Source organism: Populus alba, chromosome 5 (genome assembly GCF_005239225.2).
Source record: "Populus alba chromosome 5, ASM523922v2, whole genome shotgun sequence".
NCBI lineage: Eukaryota > Viridiplantae > Streptophyta > Magnoliopsida > Malpighiales > Salicaceae > Populus > Populus alba.
Genome location: NC_133288.1, coordinates 14,521,177 through 14,536,243, shown reverse-complemented (window position 1 = coordinate 14,536,243; position 15,067 = coordinate 14,521,177). Strand labels below are relative to the sequence as shown.

The window sequence follows — 15,067 nt, the reverse complement described above, 5'->3', positions numbered from 1 at the left end:
TTATTTATGCATGTACATCCCTCTTTAGCATGTTCTTGCCAACAAAGTCGCTTCTTTTCCTACATTTTTTCCCTCATTTTTCTTTGGTTTTTTTTTTTTTGTATAAAAAAAGGATAATCTTTTGGGAACTCAAAATTGGGTTGTGACATTGTTTTACACTTTGGTTTTCTATTGCTGATGTTTTTATTTTGTTGATAAATTTTCACAAAATGATCATGAAACTAAGTATAACAGACTATAAAAAAAATTAAGAGGATGAAAATGAAAAAAACAAATTGGGGATCGTGGATTTACAATGATTTGCCTAGCTCATTAATTATATATTTTGTAAGTAATTGTAATGTAATGGGGTTGTTTTAACTTTTTAATGAGATAATTTTTATGAATTTTAATATGATTGAGGGATGGTGCTTGAACCAGTATTTTTTGTTTTTGTTTTTTAACACTTTGGAGGGTCAATTGAGAAATAGAATCACGCGGCATCAACAAATTTGGTAGTTTGTAGATGGAAGGGGAAAATTGAAAATACCATGAAAGTTGGGGAGGTTAATTGATAGAAAGTAGAAACAATTTTTGTTGGATTATCCCGTTAGACACCAGAGCTTCGAATTCTTATTCTTCTGTTAGTCAATTACAGGAACCAAATCGGAATCTTATCTAAATCTGTTCCAGTGCTTTAAAAAAAGAAAAAAAGATGCCAGCGAAATGCCCTGGCATGAAGTAATTGACAGATATTAATTTCTCTGTGTTAAAAGGCTTGAAGCATACGCTCCACTTCACCAGTGTCAGGTCTGAAATTGGCTGACCACTTGAAGCTTGAAGAGCACATAACAACCCAATCATACAAAGATTTCCAGTAAATCTTCCTGTTCACCATAAGTTCATGCACAATGCCAATCCACATGGAGTTGTTTCAAGCAAAGAGCTCTGAAAGCAATTTTGAGAAGTGCCACAAGAAAGAACACAGCGGTATATAGCTCAACATGGATGTGAAAATAGAAAGATATAGAAAGGGAGCGAGACACTGTAATTGGAGTTGAAGAACTCTCTAATCTTTTCCAACTCAGTGACGCTAGGATGATGCCACCTCCTAGAGATAACCTGCTGTAAGTTGAGGGGTTGCTTACCATCGTCAAAATGCCAAGGCTAAGACCAGACTACAGCAGCAACTTGGCATGCATCTAAACCTCTTACAATGGGAGACATGCCATAAAATACAGTGACGACTAAATTCATCAACCCACAACAGAGGATGTGATGGGAGGGACATTGGTCCAGCCAGCCCAGAATCAAAGCAGACAAATTCTCTGGATTTGTCCGACAAGAGTACATTTAGTTCTTAGACACCAACGGCTTCTCTTGGATCCTTTGCTCCAATTTCTCATCCAAACCAATAAACAAGTTTCGCATAGGGGCAACATCGTATTCCCTTGAATCACTTTCTGTTCCAAATTCTAAGAGAAATCCTCTCTTCTTGTAATGTACAAGCCTAGGACCATGCAACACCCCCATAGACCTCGACTTGCTTAATTTCACCACAGGCATTTTCACTGCCACCCCTCCAGGTTTTCTCCACGAATAATCAGACCCCATCTTTATCTCACCAAAAGAACCAATAGATTTCGACCTAATCACTCTATCCCCCACCGAACCAATCGTTTCGCTTCCATACCCTACCCTTGAAACACTCGATACTTTACTATTTCTCCTACTTCCTACTTTAACCGTCTTGTGAACGTTGACACTAACCTCCTCTTCACTTCTATCAACGACCACACCCACCTCATCCACGCGCCTCACGCGCCTTCTCAAGTGATTCCAAATAGGCGGCGCTTGGATTCTTCTACTAACAAGTTTCAATCCTTCAACCACCTCCGCCATTCCTGGACGCTTTTCGGCCGTGGATCTCACGCACCTAGCAGCCAAAACAGACAAATTCCGGATCACAACCGGGTCGGGCATCGAAGCCACCCGGTTATCACATATTGCCCCCAAGTCACCTTTTTTAATTAAGGGAACCGCCCAATCAACCACTGAAGGAGGACTGTAATTTACATCAATCGCATTTCTGCCACTAATGATCTCCAACAGCAAAATCCCAAAACTGAACACGTCACTCTTGGCGCTTAAATCCCCTGGTGCAAGATAGGCTGGATCAAGGTACCCTAACGTCCCCGCCGGTGGCGTGCACTTCACATGAACGTCTTCCACGTGTCCTCTTAAGGCAAGACCAAAATCGCCTAGCCTCGCTTTCCAGTATTCATCGATCAGCACATTTGATGATTTTATGTCTCTGTGAATCACCGGCGGGTTAGAGGCGTGGAGAGCCTGGACCGCTTTTGCTATTTGTAATGCGAACCGAACCCGCCTGGTCCAACCGGGAGGTCGAGAGCTGGAATGTAGAAGATCGTATAATGAGCCGTTTGGCATGTACTCGACGACAAGTAGTTTACGGCCTGTAGGATCAACACAGAAACCAAGGAGGTTTACCAATCTTGGATGCTGAACTCTGGATAGAGTTTCAATCTCGTTGTCTGCCGGAGGAACTGTCGCGCAGTTAGAGTTATAGCCGTTGCAGAAATTTGTTTGATGGGTTGTCTTTTTAACGGCGGCTATGAGCTTGCCTTGGTCGAGAAAGGCTTTATAAACGGTTCCATGGCTGCCTTTTCCAAGGAAGGTTTCTGCGGAGAAAGTATTGGTGGCGTTGACAAGTTCAGTGTAACTGAACTCTCTGATTTTGATTGGTTTGGTTAGGTTCTTGTTTCTTCTTCGCTTGCGATAAGAATCCCAGTTGGAAGGATCGCAGGTTGCAATTGCAGAGTCTGCATTGCAAGAGAAATAGCCCATGATATGTGAGTGTGAGTGCTGATTCAGTCAAGGTCGCTACTGATCAGGTGAGAGAGCGAGATAGGAGTGATGGGTTTAAAGGAGGGTGGTTGTATTTGGTAAGGGAGGAGGAGGAGGTGGGAAACGAGGGAGGCAAATGCCATTAGAATCCTAATAATAATAATAATAATAATAATAATAATAATAGCAGCAGCAGCAGTAACAGAGAAAGGGGAAGGTGTGGGTTTTGATGTCTAAAACTTAAATCTAGTAAAAGGAGACTAAAGTGTGTGTGCTGTTTTACAACTTTGACTCTGAAACATGGGGGAGAGAGAGAGAGATGTGAAAACAGTCAAAGCTTGGAAATTTTGAATTGCTTTGGGTGTCATTGCTGTATTATTTTAATGGTTTATACATGCAAACGCGTGCATCTTTGAGAGGAATTTCTCGGGGTTGGCTTAAAGATGTGGTGGGGTAGCATCTACCCATCGATTTGCTTTTACTTTTCCGCTCAGCTACTTCAATTTTTATCCTTCTCCATGTGATTTCTTTTCTTGTCTTTAATTTGGATTGTTGGTAAAAGAGAAAGGAGCTTCTAAATTATTGCTTTCATTTGAAAGAGAAAAGATAAATTTAAATGTCCAAGCATCATAACGTTCTTTATTTTATACACTTGATTGATTGGGTTAATAATGCCACTAGTAGTAACACATGTTGTATTATATATATAGCTATTATTGCCGTTCGCATTTTAGGCTGCTTTGTTGAATACATTAGGAAAAGAAAGTCAAGGATCCACGCGGTTGAGCAATGAATGGCTTGCATAAAAGAAGAAGAAGAAATATTACAATATTTCATAAGATTGAATGGTCCTCCTTACGATGCGAGCAACACTCAATTTGTGTTGTTAAAGTATTATACCATAAAAAAAAAAAAAGTGAATTAAATGTATCATTAAATTCAACAATTAATGCAAACTACTCCAACTAAACACAATATCTAATAATATAATTAAAATATTTAAAATAAAAAGATAAAGAAAAAAAGTTTGCGAACTTGTTTTTTACATAGTTCGGCAAGTTTATGTTTACATCTTAACTACCAAACCGTAATTAATTATTGTATTCCTTAACTTGTTTAGATTTTAGCGTACAATTACACTTGATGAATCTACATCAAACATTTTATAGCACTTGAAGAAATTCTTCAAGATTTTTCTCACTATAAAATATGTTATCTTCAAGATTTTTTTCATTTGTGAAATTCTTTCACCACAATATCAAGAGTTTTTACCTAACTCTCAAAGGTTTATAAGGATGATTTTGTTCACAAGAAACTCTCTCACTAGAGTGGATAATACAATTAAAGTTTTAATATCTCTATATTACACAAGATAGCACTTGTTATTATCTAATTTTGACCAAATTTTAAAAAACAATCAAAAAATAGTGAAAAACAACAAAAACCAAGTTACTCTTTTTAAGTCAACGTGCTTTTTAAGTCAACATTAAAGTTACTCTTTAAAAAAAAAAATTATACAAGAAAAAATCAAAATGGACAAAGTGAACTAAAAATGAAAAGAAGGAAGTTGAGGGATCATTTTTTTTTTTTCAAGTTACTTGGTCACCAAGTTTGCTTATAGACCAAGCAATTAAAAATAACAAATTTACTTACCTATAAATATGTGATTATACCACATATAAAAAGGGGGAGAGAAAAAAAATAAAGAAAAGCAAAAAACCATCTTTCTCACATTCTCTCCCCATAAAAAAAAAAAAAAAACACTCTTTTTAACTAGAAACCCTAGAAGCCTAAGCTTTTTTTTAGACTAGTCGCAACCAACACTACCTGACTGGCCTGCATCTTCCTAACACCAACAGCCTTACCCACACATAAAAAACCAGCAAACTGATTCCCTTTTGACAAAACCTCACAATTTTATCCACCATCTCCACCTATCACCGAACCAAACACAGACCACTGCCTCCTCCACACTCTAACACCACCTAGTTGTTGTCCCCATTCTCTTAACCCAACCACCGCACACCTATTCCATTCTACCAGCCATTACATACCCATTGACCCATTTCCTCCATCTTGGAACCTCCATCAACACAAACTAGCTGAGAACCAGGACAACCATCAGGAGAGAGAAACAATCATGTGAAGAGGAGATTTGAAGGAGAGAGAAAATTGATCCTTAATGTAAACCCTCTAGGTGAAAAATCATAACTTGACTAGTTTTATGCAATAAAAAAATAAATTTATAACTTTCAATTGAGTTATAAAAAAATTCTAAAACTTTATATGGAGCCTTATAATTTGATGTCTTAGCTTGGGTTAAAATTTTAAAATATTTGAAAAAATTCAGAAATTTGATGAAAAATCACAATTTGACCAATTTTACATTATTGAGTGTAATTTTCAATACAACCATTAAATTAAACTAAAATTTTATGATAGACCTTAAAATATATTAAATAAAATCTGCTTAAAATTTTAGGATGAACGGAGCATGGTAGTGCTAACAAAAAAAAATAAGAACTATCAAATAGAAGCAAACATATTCATTAAGGGTAAAATAGTTATTTGCCATTACAAAATAAAATAAATCAGCTCTCCTTTTCTTTTATATGCTACTGATTGGGCAAAAGCAGAATGGGAAAAGAAACAAAAGAAAAAGCGAGAGAGAAAGGGAGAAAAGTAAGGGAAAAACATAAAAACCAAGGGAAAAAATAAAAAAAGTGAGAGAATAACCTTGTAAACTTACAAAGTCTAACTTATAAAACACTAATATAAGAAAGAATCAAGTGAAGGAATGGGGAATTGAGAGAGGGAATTTGGCTAACCTTGGGAGAGAAGAGAAATTGGAAGAAAGTCAATTGGTAAGCATGAGAAGTTTGGATTTAATGTTTGATTTAGATGTTTTTAAGCTTATTTGATTAAGTTATGAAGTAATTTCATGAAATTTTACTTTAATTTCCCTTAAATCCTTGATTCTTGAATCTAGGATTCTTATGGGAATTTGGGGAAATTATGAGGGGAAGGAAAAATGATGAAGTTGGAGTGTAATAGCATGAAAAAAAGTTGAAATAACAAGTAAACGAAGGAAAATTTAGGGGAGGAAAAGGAAGATGACATTCGGCCAAATGAAAGAAAAGTGGAGGAATGAGTTTTGATGTTAATGTTTACAAAACCATGTTTAATCATGATATTTGAAATATGCAAGAAAGACTAAAAGAAGAAATAGCATTAAAGTTGAGAAAAATAAGTAAATTCAATTTAAAAGAGAATTGAACTAGTTAAAAAGAAAGCATAAAGACAAGATGTTTAGATTGTGTTTGAATATAGTTCTTACATATGTTTAGATAAAATAAATAATATGATGAGAAGGCATAAAGAATAGAAGGATTATTTGATGGAGGAATTATGAACATAATGCAAGAAAAAGAAGTAACTTGATTTAAATATGTAGTTGTACGTGAAATGATGATGTTATGTTTGAGAATGAATTGTTATCAAAACAAATTAAAAAAATAATTATGTGCTTTGTGTTTTGACACAAAAGAAAAATATTGATGGACTAATGATATAATCACATTTGATTGATTCAGGAGTTATGTCTGGAGCTAGTTATTAGACAGGAGGAGCTGGGCCATTATGAACAAAAGCTGGGTGATTCATCACTTTCTTTTAAAATTCAAAGTTTCATAATTAGTTATGAGTTATTTTATGACATATTTATATGAAAAAAGTAGTAGAAGAAACTTGTTTGTATTATAATAGGGATGTTGGATAATTGATACGGAATTACCGGTTAGATTGGCTGTTAAAAGAGAATAGTCGGATGTTGGGTAATTTGTATGGAATTACCAGTTTGATTGGCTATTAAAAAAGAATACCTGGATGTTGGGTTATTCATATGAAATTACTGGTTTGATTGGCTATTAAAAACGAATAGCTGGATGTTGGGTTATTCGTATAAATTATCGATTTCATTAGCTATTTAAAGAGAATAGCTAGATTTTGGGTAATTTATATGAAATTACCAGTTTGATTAGCTATTAAAAGAGAATAGCCTCTTATTGGGTAATTCATATGGAATTACCGGATATTTATTGGCTATCAAGGAGGGTTATTCAGATTTGAGGTAAATTGTGAATTGCCAAATTGAAAATTAAGCAATGAATGTTGGTTGTCGAGGTCCTATAAATATAGGATTGATAAATTATGAATGGGTTATTGATGTTGATATATAGAAGTTAGTAATGAAAGACAATTTGATATAGTTTGAAGAATTGTGAACATAATAGTTTTATCATTTTTAATATGTTATCTTCCTTATTTCTTATTAATGTTATGTATAAAGGTATTTCACAAGGTGATGCAGAGCATTAAATATGAGCTTTTATGTTTAAATATGTTTTTTTATATATAATATCTTTTGCTTTATATGTAATTTGTATTATATGTAGATTTTAATAAATGTATCCTAAAGATAATTGCTTTTGGTATTTACACATTTAGAAAGTGTAATTAAGGAACTAACATTAGTAAACTATTAGAAAAAAAAAAGCTTATTAATCATAATTATGCATGTTTAAAAGATGGATGCATGTTAAAGTAATAATTAGTTCAATATGAGTCCTTTGAGTTTTTATTTGTATGAACTTAGTTAATGTTTTATTATAAAAGAATATAATTGCTTATTTGTTAATGATGTAAGGTTGAGAAAGCACAATGAAGTATTGCTATGTGAAATATTACATGATGAGATGGGATATGATCCAGGATAGTTGGATTGAAATGGAAGATTAAGTATTGTGATTGAATGAAGTCTAGTCGATAATATGGTAACATCAAAAAACAAAGGAAACTCTGCCAATTTTTCTATAAAAAATTAGATTTATATAATAGTTATTACTTTGGTGATATAACTTTGAGAGCATTACATCAATGGTGAGATATGTAAAACAATAATCGTAAGACAGTAATGGTTCAAGACTTAGACACACACATAAATCTTCCAATGTTGTTATGGTTGTTTGAGGATTGTTAGAACCTCCCAACAACTAGGTAATCTTGGTAGTGCGTCGCACCGCCACTGCCGACGCGTGGAATCATGCATTTTCTCTACTAGAAGAGAAACTGATGAATCTGAAACTCTTATGTCTCCTCTTCGATTCCTCACTAGTGGTGCAACAAACAAGCACCAATAGAGGGAGTTCTGCTCTTTTGAAGTTTCAGTCTTCTTCATGTTTTTTAGTCTAGGCATGTCTCTTCTCTCTACTTCTGCATTTTAATGTTAACACTAGTAGGAGAAAATTATAGATGATCTGAAATTACTGCATTCCTTTTTGGATTCCCCACTACAAAGCCACAAACAGATCTTTATAAAGAGAGCTTTGCTATGTTAAAGTTCAAGGTATACTCATGTTTTTTTCAAATTTATATCATTTGTTGCAAGACATGAATGGAGTTCGGTGACTTCAAAGAAGATCAGACACAAAAAGCTAGTAGTTATTGGGTGCTATTGCAAGACATGAAAGTAGTGAACAACTAACAATGCAGTTGAACCAGAAAAGAGATTATCTTTCATTAATGATTGAAGGTGTTATTGTTTTTCATGACTGAAATGAAGGAGAAGTGGTGCCACTTTAGTGTTTATAGCCCCTATTGGTGGAGTGCTGAGGAGAAAATTCAATGATGTTCATGACATGGATTGACAGTGCTTCCACAAGAGGCTGTCAGACATTCCCTTTCCACTCTTGAAGTTCAGCACTTGTTCAAGCAGATCAAAGAGTCTAGCTACTTTACATTTGATGCTCTCAATGTTTTTTAGACTATGATCCTCTTATCGGACCCCATTCTTTATTTTCCAACTTTTCTCAGTCTAGTATAGTAGACCTCGGGTGAGGGAACCAATTTTTCATTCGGATGCATGCATGACAAATGTATAAGCATGTAATCATATGATGAACTCACCCTTGGAGGGGTGACATATGATTGTAACTCCTTGTATGTTGAAACAAAAATCTTGATTCTTGCCCAAACTCTACAATGAAAATTTTCTAAGTGATGGCCATTGTATCACCCACAAGTCTTGATTTCAAAATGTTTCAAGAAGGGTTTGCCCTAATGCAAATAACGATAGCACATACAACCTAAGGACATGTTCTATTCATTATGTGAACATGGGTGGGTTTTCTACCTGATCTCAACAGGGTCTCATATCTGCCTAGTAACAATCTTCATAAAGACAGTATATGGGAGTTGTGAGAAATGGTTAAGGCATCTATACCCACTATTACCAAGTAGGCACTCAGATATGAGTTGGGTGTTTCATGCATCTGAACCCTGACCAATAGTCATAGGGCAAATCATTAATTTCCTACCTAACTTAGAAGATTATGTGTGCTTTCAAAAATAAATACATATGATGCATGAGATAATTCTATACAATGCATGGAAAAAACATTAACAAAATAAAATAAAAGGCAAAAACTTAAACACATCAAATACACAAAGCTTAGTCCAATATTGTCAGAAACAGTACCTTCCCCAGTGGAGTCGTTATTTTATCGCACATCACCCGCGCGGTATCTGTTGGTGATTTTTCATTTTATTTGTTTGATTGGTTCTTGGAGTCGCCACCTAGTATTTAATAAAGGGTTACTAGGAAACCTGAATATACTAGTCTTGTTAGAGATTCACAAGTAAGGGACTGGTTGTGGCTAGGGAAGGTATTAACACCCCTAACACACCCTACCTGAGGTAAGTTGCTTCGTGATTTGATGTGATAAAGAAGTTTTAAAAATTTTATCTTTTCATCGGATATTAGAAATACGAATTACGTGTAAGTTCATAATCCTTAACCATGAGCAAATCAAAACATTAAATTCTTCTTTATTCTTTACGATTTTATCATTAAAAAAAATATCCATAAAAAAATACAAACACACCCATTCACTTTCACTACATTTTTTTTTTTTCCTCTTTTTTCTTACATCCACATTTGCAAGCTACAAATTATAAAATTTTAAAACTAAACATACAAAAACAATACATTAAACAATTTTAAATTTACAAAATAAACCCCTAAAAAATCCAAGAATTATAGGGAAGGCCTTCTGGAACTGCTGGAATAGTGGTGGCACGTCTACTCCACGCGCTACCACCGCAAGAAAAACCAGTGGACGGGGTGTGAAGCAAAGTTTCAGTTCCTTTTTTTTTATTATTTGTTTCTCCCTACTCCTTTCTCAAATATGCAGATCTTTAGTTTTCTTTTTTGGGTTTCATCTTCTTCTCCTCTGTTTCGAGTAGTTGTCAGCAAGTAGGAGGCATGGGATCCGGTCAGAGGGGAAAGAAGAAATGGGGCCTACGACTGAAAAGGGAGACCATGGGTATGTGGGCGTCGTTGCTAGAGAAAGGCTACCACTGACCGGTTGAAGGAGATGATGAAGAGAGTGGGGCTGTCCTGGATCGTCTGTGGCCGTTGCTATTGAGGATACTGAAGGAGAAAAAGACGCTACTGAGGGGAAGGCTTCGATGTTGATAGTGGGTTTCTTTTGAGTTGTGAGATGAAGAGATCGGGGAAGATGGAGAGGCGACTGTGGTTGAAGAGAGTGAGGGGGGAATATCTGGTTGGGTTTTGGGAATAGAGATGGAAAAGGCAGATCAGGAGGTCTAGGTGTGGAGAGGGAGTACAGGGGCGAGGCTGGCTATGGTTCTCTTGTTTTGGCCAAATAGGGGGGGCAGATGGGAAAGGAAAATGTGTGGTGGCCGGGTGTGTGTGGGGACAAAGAAGAGAGGTGCTGGTCTTAGGAGAAGGAAGGAGGGGTGAAGTGGCTAAGGTCTCAAGCTAGAAGAGGGGAGCTTGTGATAAGGGAGGAGCTACTGCGAGTCAGAGTTGAGGGGAAGGTTGAGAGGGAAGAAGAAGAAGAACAGACCGCAAGATGGGTGGTAGGTGGCTGGTTAGGTAGAGATGGTTTTAGGTTTAAGGTTTCTTATCTTTCCCCTTGTTTAATTTCAAAATTACCCCCCTTTGTGTATGAGTTGGAAACTTCTATTTATAGGAAAAAAATGTTTCTAGATCCCCAAACTTGATCCCTTTTTTTTTTTTTTTTTTGTAAATTTGATTTTTCTTATTTTTTGGATTTCTCTTATCAACATCAACTCGAATGAGAAAAATCAGTGATTTTAAAACATAACGAATTAAAAGTCAAACGTGTTCCAAAGATCTTTGAAAATTTAAATTCTTTTGAGATGATGCTGAAAATGCTAAAAACGATGTAAATATATTAAATAAAACATATTTTTTGGATTTTCATTCTTTTTCGCTATTATTGGATTTTTTGAAAATTTTATAAAAAAAGATGGGTAAAAAATTGGGTAACAACACCTTTGAAATCATAAATAAGATATTCATTTCATAATTTCTAAAAGCATACAATATCCATTTTCTAAAAGCGTACAATATCTATTACAACGAGAAAAAAATAAAAATAAAAATAAAAATAAAAATAAAACATAAAACATAAAACACAAAACATGATGCATATGATATAGTACATAAAATCTAAGATGTTGCATAGTGAGAAAGAAGAGAAACCATCATGCTCTTAATGTCCTTCAAGTCGTCAATCATTTTGAGTATCTTATATTTGACGCATATATGTCTCAAGTTACGTTAGGTAGCTTTCCATCCTAGATGACTAAGTACTATTAGAAGGCTTTTTCAATGAGGAAGGTCTCAAACATAGCCTCAAGCTCATTATCACTACCAACATGTTCTTCTTCCTCAATGTCATGCTCTTCTTTAGCATGCATTCCTAGTTGGTCCTTAGAAACTCAAGAACTATTCTCATTCAAAACATATTTTATTGGTGAGGGTCTTATTATCTATTTCCATAAGCTTAGAATACGGACTCCTATCCATACCTGTTAAAACAATCTCAAAATGCTTAAATATACATGTCAAAACTTGACCATAAGAAAGAGATTTATGCTTTTAGTCACGTGTCATGACCATATTCCTAATCATAATATAATTAAGATTTATTGGTCTTCCTTTAATCATACAATCAATTAATCATATATCCATAAAAAGTTACCTTATCAAAATTCTTTTTATTTGGTAATACATTGGGTGTTATAATTCCATGTAGAGTATTAGGGACTAAAATCAAGAAGCAAATCTTGACTCTTAATTTTAATTCCTCGAGAAAAATCATGTATATTAGTGTATATAATTATTGCTTCATCATAGATAAAACCTTTAATTATTGGAATTATTTTCTTTTCATAAAAGTTTGGACCATCGTTATAAATGCCTAAAATATCAACAAGCTTTTGGCAATTAAATTCAATTGGTTTATATTGTAGGCTACAAGATATCCTAGGTTCCATGCTAATCCTTTTATTAGCAAAGAACATCTTTATAAGCTTAGGGTATATGGATTCCTTCAAGTAAAATAATATACTCCAACCCATTTCTTTAAAAATTATATGAATACTAGTTACTGGTTAAGCCAGCCTTTGCAGGCTTCCTGCTTGTGCTTGGTTTGTAGCTTGCTTTGCTGCTCTTCGCAGTCCTGTGTTTTATATGGTCAAAATATCTTTCGATTGCTGGATGGGTATTGGATTCATCCCCTGCTTGCCCTGTGTTGGTGCATTTTCTTGTTAGTTTCTTGCTCTTCTGGTTGTGCTTGGCGGTGCAACTTTGTTGGAAAGATTATTTATGCAGCTAAGCTAATTGGTCTTTTGGGTCATGTCTGCTGGATTTCATCTTTGAACAGCTATCTCTGCTTGCCTTGCAGGATTTGCTACAATCAAGTTATTTTAGTCCTTGACTTACGTTGTTTGTAGCCTATGTGGGGGATTTTTTCCCTCCATATATAAGGGAGCATGTTCCCTTTTGTGGAGGGAGTCTGTTCCCTCTTTTTGTTTATATTTATATATATTTTATGACTTGCTAGTTCCCCAACTTTGTTTCATTGAACTATAAATTTCTTACAATTGATCAAAAAATAATACACACACACACACACGAAAAGTGTATAAATCATTTCCTAATTCTTTTTCTACAATGATAGCTCTATTTAAAAAAAAAAACTTAAGAATCTTTGAATATGATAACCTTAGTATGAAGTAGGATCATTTGTTATTTTTCATTGTGATTCTATATCTTTTTGATGTTTCCTATATGCCATTGTAGTTGAATCTTCAAGAAATAACCTAAAAATATGATCAAATGAGTGAATTTTGGTGAATTTTGAGAGAGAGTCAAGTTTTATGGTTTTGAGAGTTATTTATTTATGTTGGAATAAAAACATATCTTTTTATATATAGTCAATATTATGAGTAACCGGTCAACGGATTGCTATGGGTTAAGTTTAACTGGTTAACCGTTTAAACCCAAGCTTAGAACTTCCTGAAATTCTCTTTTGATCCTTTCTTTGCACTTAAAATGTATCATTTTCATATAAAAAATATTTCCAAAAAGTAAAGAAATTAAGGGGATAAAAATTTAAAATTTGGGCAATAGCTTCACTATCAATGCTTTGACTCAATCAAGCCGTCATTTGATCCAATTGTATGAATTGGTCGATTGGTTCACACAAAAACTATAATTTTTCAAAATTTTTCTTAAAATATGTTTTATTAATCAAAATACATCAATTTGTACAACCTTTAGACTAAAAAACAACCTCAAACTAAAACCTCCAAAAGTTATTTTTCATATAGTAGCTATCCTTTGTTTTTCAGTATAAATTGGTCGGTCGATTGAACTTACTATTATGAACTGGCTGGTCGGTTCATATCAAACTTGGACAGACAACAAAATTTGTAGTTGAATATAGTTTTCATGGTTTTCATGCTTATAAGGTATACATTTTATCATGTAAATATATCCATTTATTTCCATTAACGTATACATATAAAAATAACACCTCAAACATCTTTTACATGAATAAAACCCTAATTCCTTCTTATTTCGTAAAAACAATCTTTACTTAGAGGCTTTGTGAAAATATTTGCTAGGTTGTGTTACGTGCCTATAAAATCAAATACAATGTCTCCATTTATATGTCTCACTCCTATGAGCTTTGTACATGAGTGTTGGATAGGGTTTTTATAAAGACTAATTACACTAGAGTTATCACACTTGATGGGTATATGATCAAATTTAAGTCCATAATCCTTTAAGGTTTGTTTCATTTATAAAATTTGAGCATAACAACTACCCGCTGCTGTATACTAGTGAGGATCTTAAGAAATGACATGTTCCACTAGTATTCTTTCTATCAACTTTACATTCGGTAAAGTCCGCATCTAAATAGTTTATCAAGCTCATCTCGTTTTCTTTTGAATACCACAACCCTAAATATATAGTACCATGCAAATAATGAAAAATACATTTCCCAACACTAACATGTGATTATTTAGGGCTAGCTTAAAAACATACACATAGACATACACAAAACATAATATCGGGTCTCCTAATAACTAAATATAAGAGTGATTCGATAATATCTTAATATTTGTTGATGTCTACATTCTTATTGTTTTCACCCATATCAAGTTGTATTTGTGTTCTCATGGGTGTGTTGACTACTTTGACATGTTCCATCTAAAATCTTTTTAGAAGATCTTTGATGTACTCACTTTGGTTAATGAAGATGCCATCATTTGTTTGTTTGATTTGCAATCCAAGGAAGAAGTTAAACTCTCCCATTATGTTCATTTCAAATTCATCTTGCAAGCATTTTACAAAATCCTTACAAATAGATTCATTAATAGCACCAAATATAATATTATCAACATAAATTTATATAATCAAGATATCTTTTCCTTTTCTTTTTGTAAAAAAAATGGTGTTGATTTTATCAATGTTAAAATTATTATCAATAAGAAAAGACTTTAAGTCTATCATACCATGCCCTAAGTGCTTGTTTTAAACTATGTAGAGCCTTTTTAAGTTTGAAAAAATGATTGGAATTTTTTTTTCAAAACCTTGTGGTTGTTCAACATACACTTTTTCCATGATAAATCCATTTTAAAATGCAATTTTAACCTCCATTTGAAAAGGTGTGAAGTTAGCATGATAAGCATAGGTTAATAGAATTCTTATTTATTCTAGTTTAGCTATAGGTGCAAAGGTTTCTTTGTAATTTATACCTTTTTTTCTTGATTATAACATTTAGCAATTAATATAGCTTTGTTTCTAACTATTGTTCCA

At 34.0% G+C, this 15,067-nt stretch overlaps 1 protein-coding gene across 1 annotated transcript; it reads right to left on the bottom strand.

Annotated features, from left to right (window-relative positions):
• Positions 1-589: 589 nt before the first annotated feature.
• On the bottom strand, positions 590-3,313 carry LOC118036707 (serine/threonine-protein kinase-like protein At1g28390). Its single transcript, XM_035042503.2, has one exon. The coding sequence runs from the start codon at positions 2,845-2,847 to the stop codon at positions 1,333-1,335; it is 1,515 nt and encodes a 504-aa protein (XP_034898394.1). The 5' UTR covers positions 2,848-3,313; the 3' UTR covers positions 590-1,332.
• Positions 3,314-15,067: the final 11,754 nt, after the last annotated feature.

Bases quoted from the DNA above. Each gene is read 5' to 3' on its own strand.
- LOC118036707 (XM_035042503.2), bottom strand. From the start codon at position 2,847: ATGGGCTATTTCTCTTGCAATGCAGACTCTGCAATTGCAACCTGCGAT.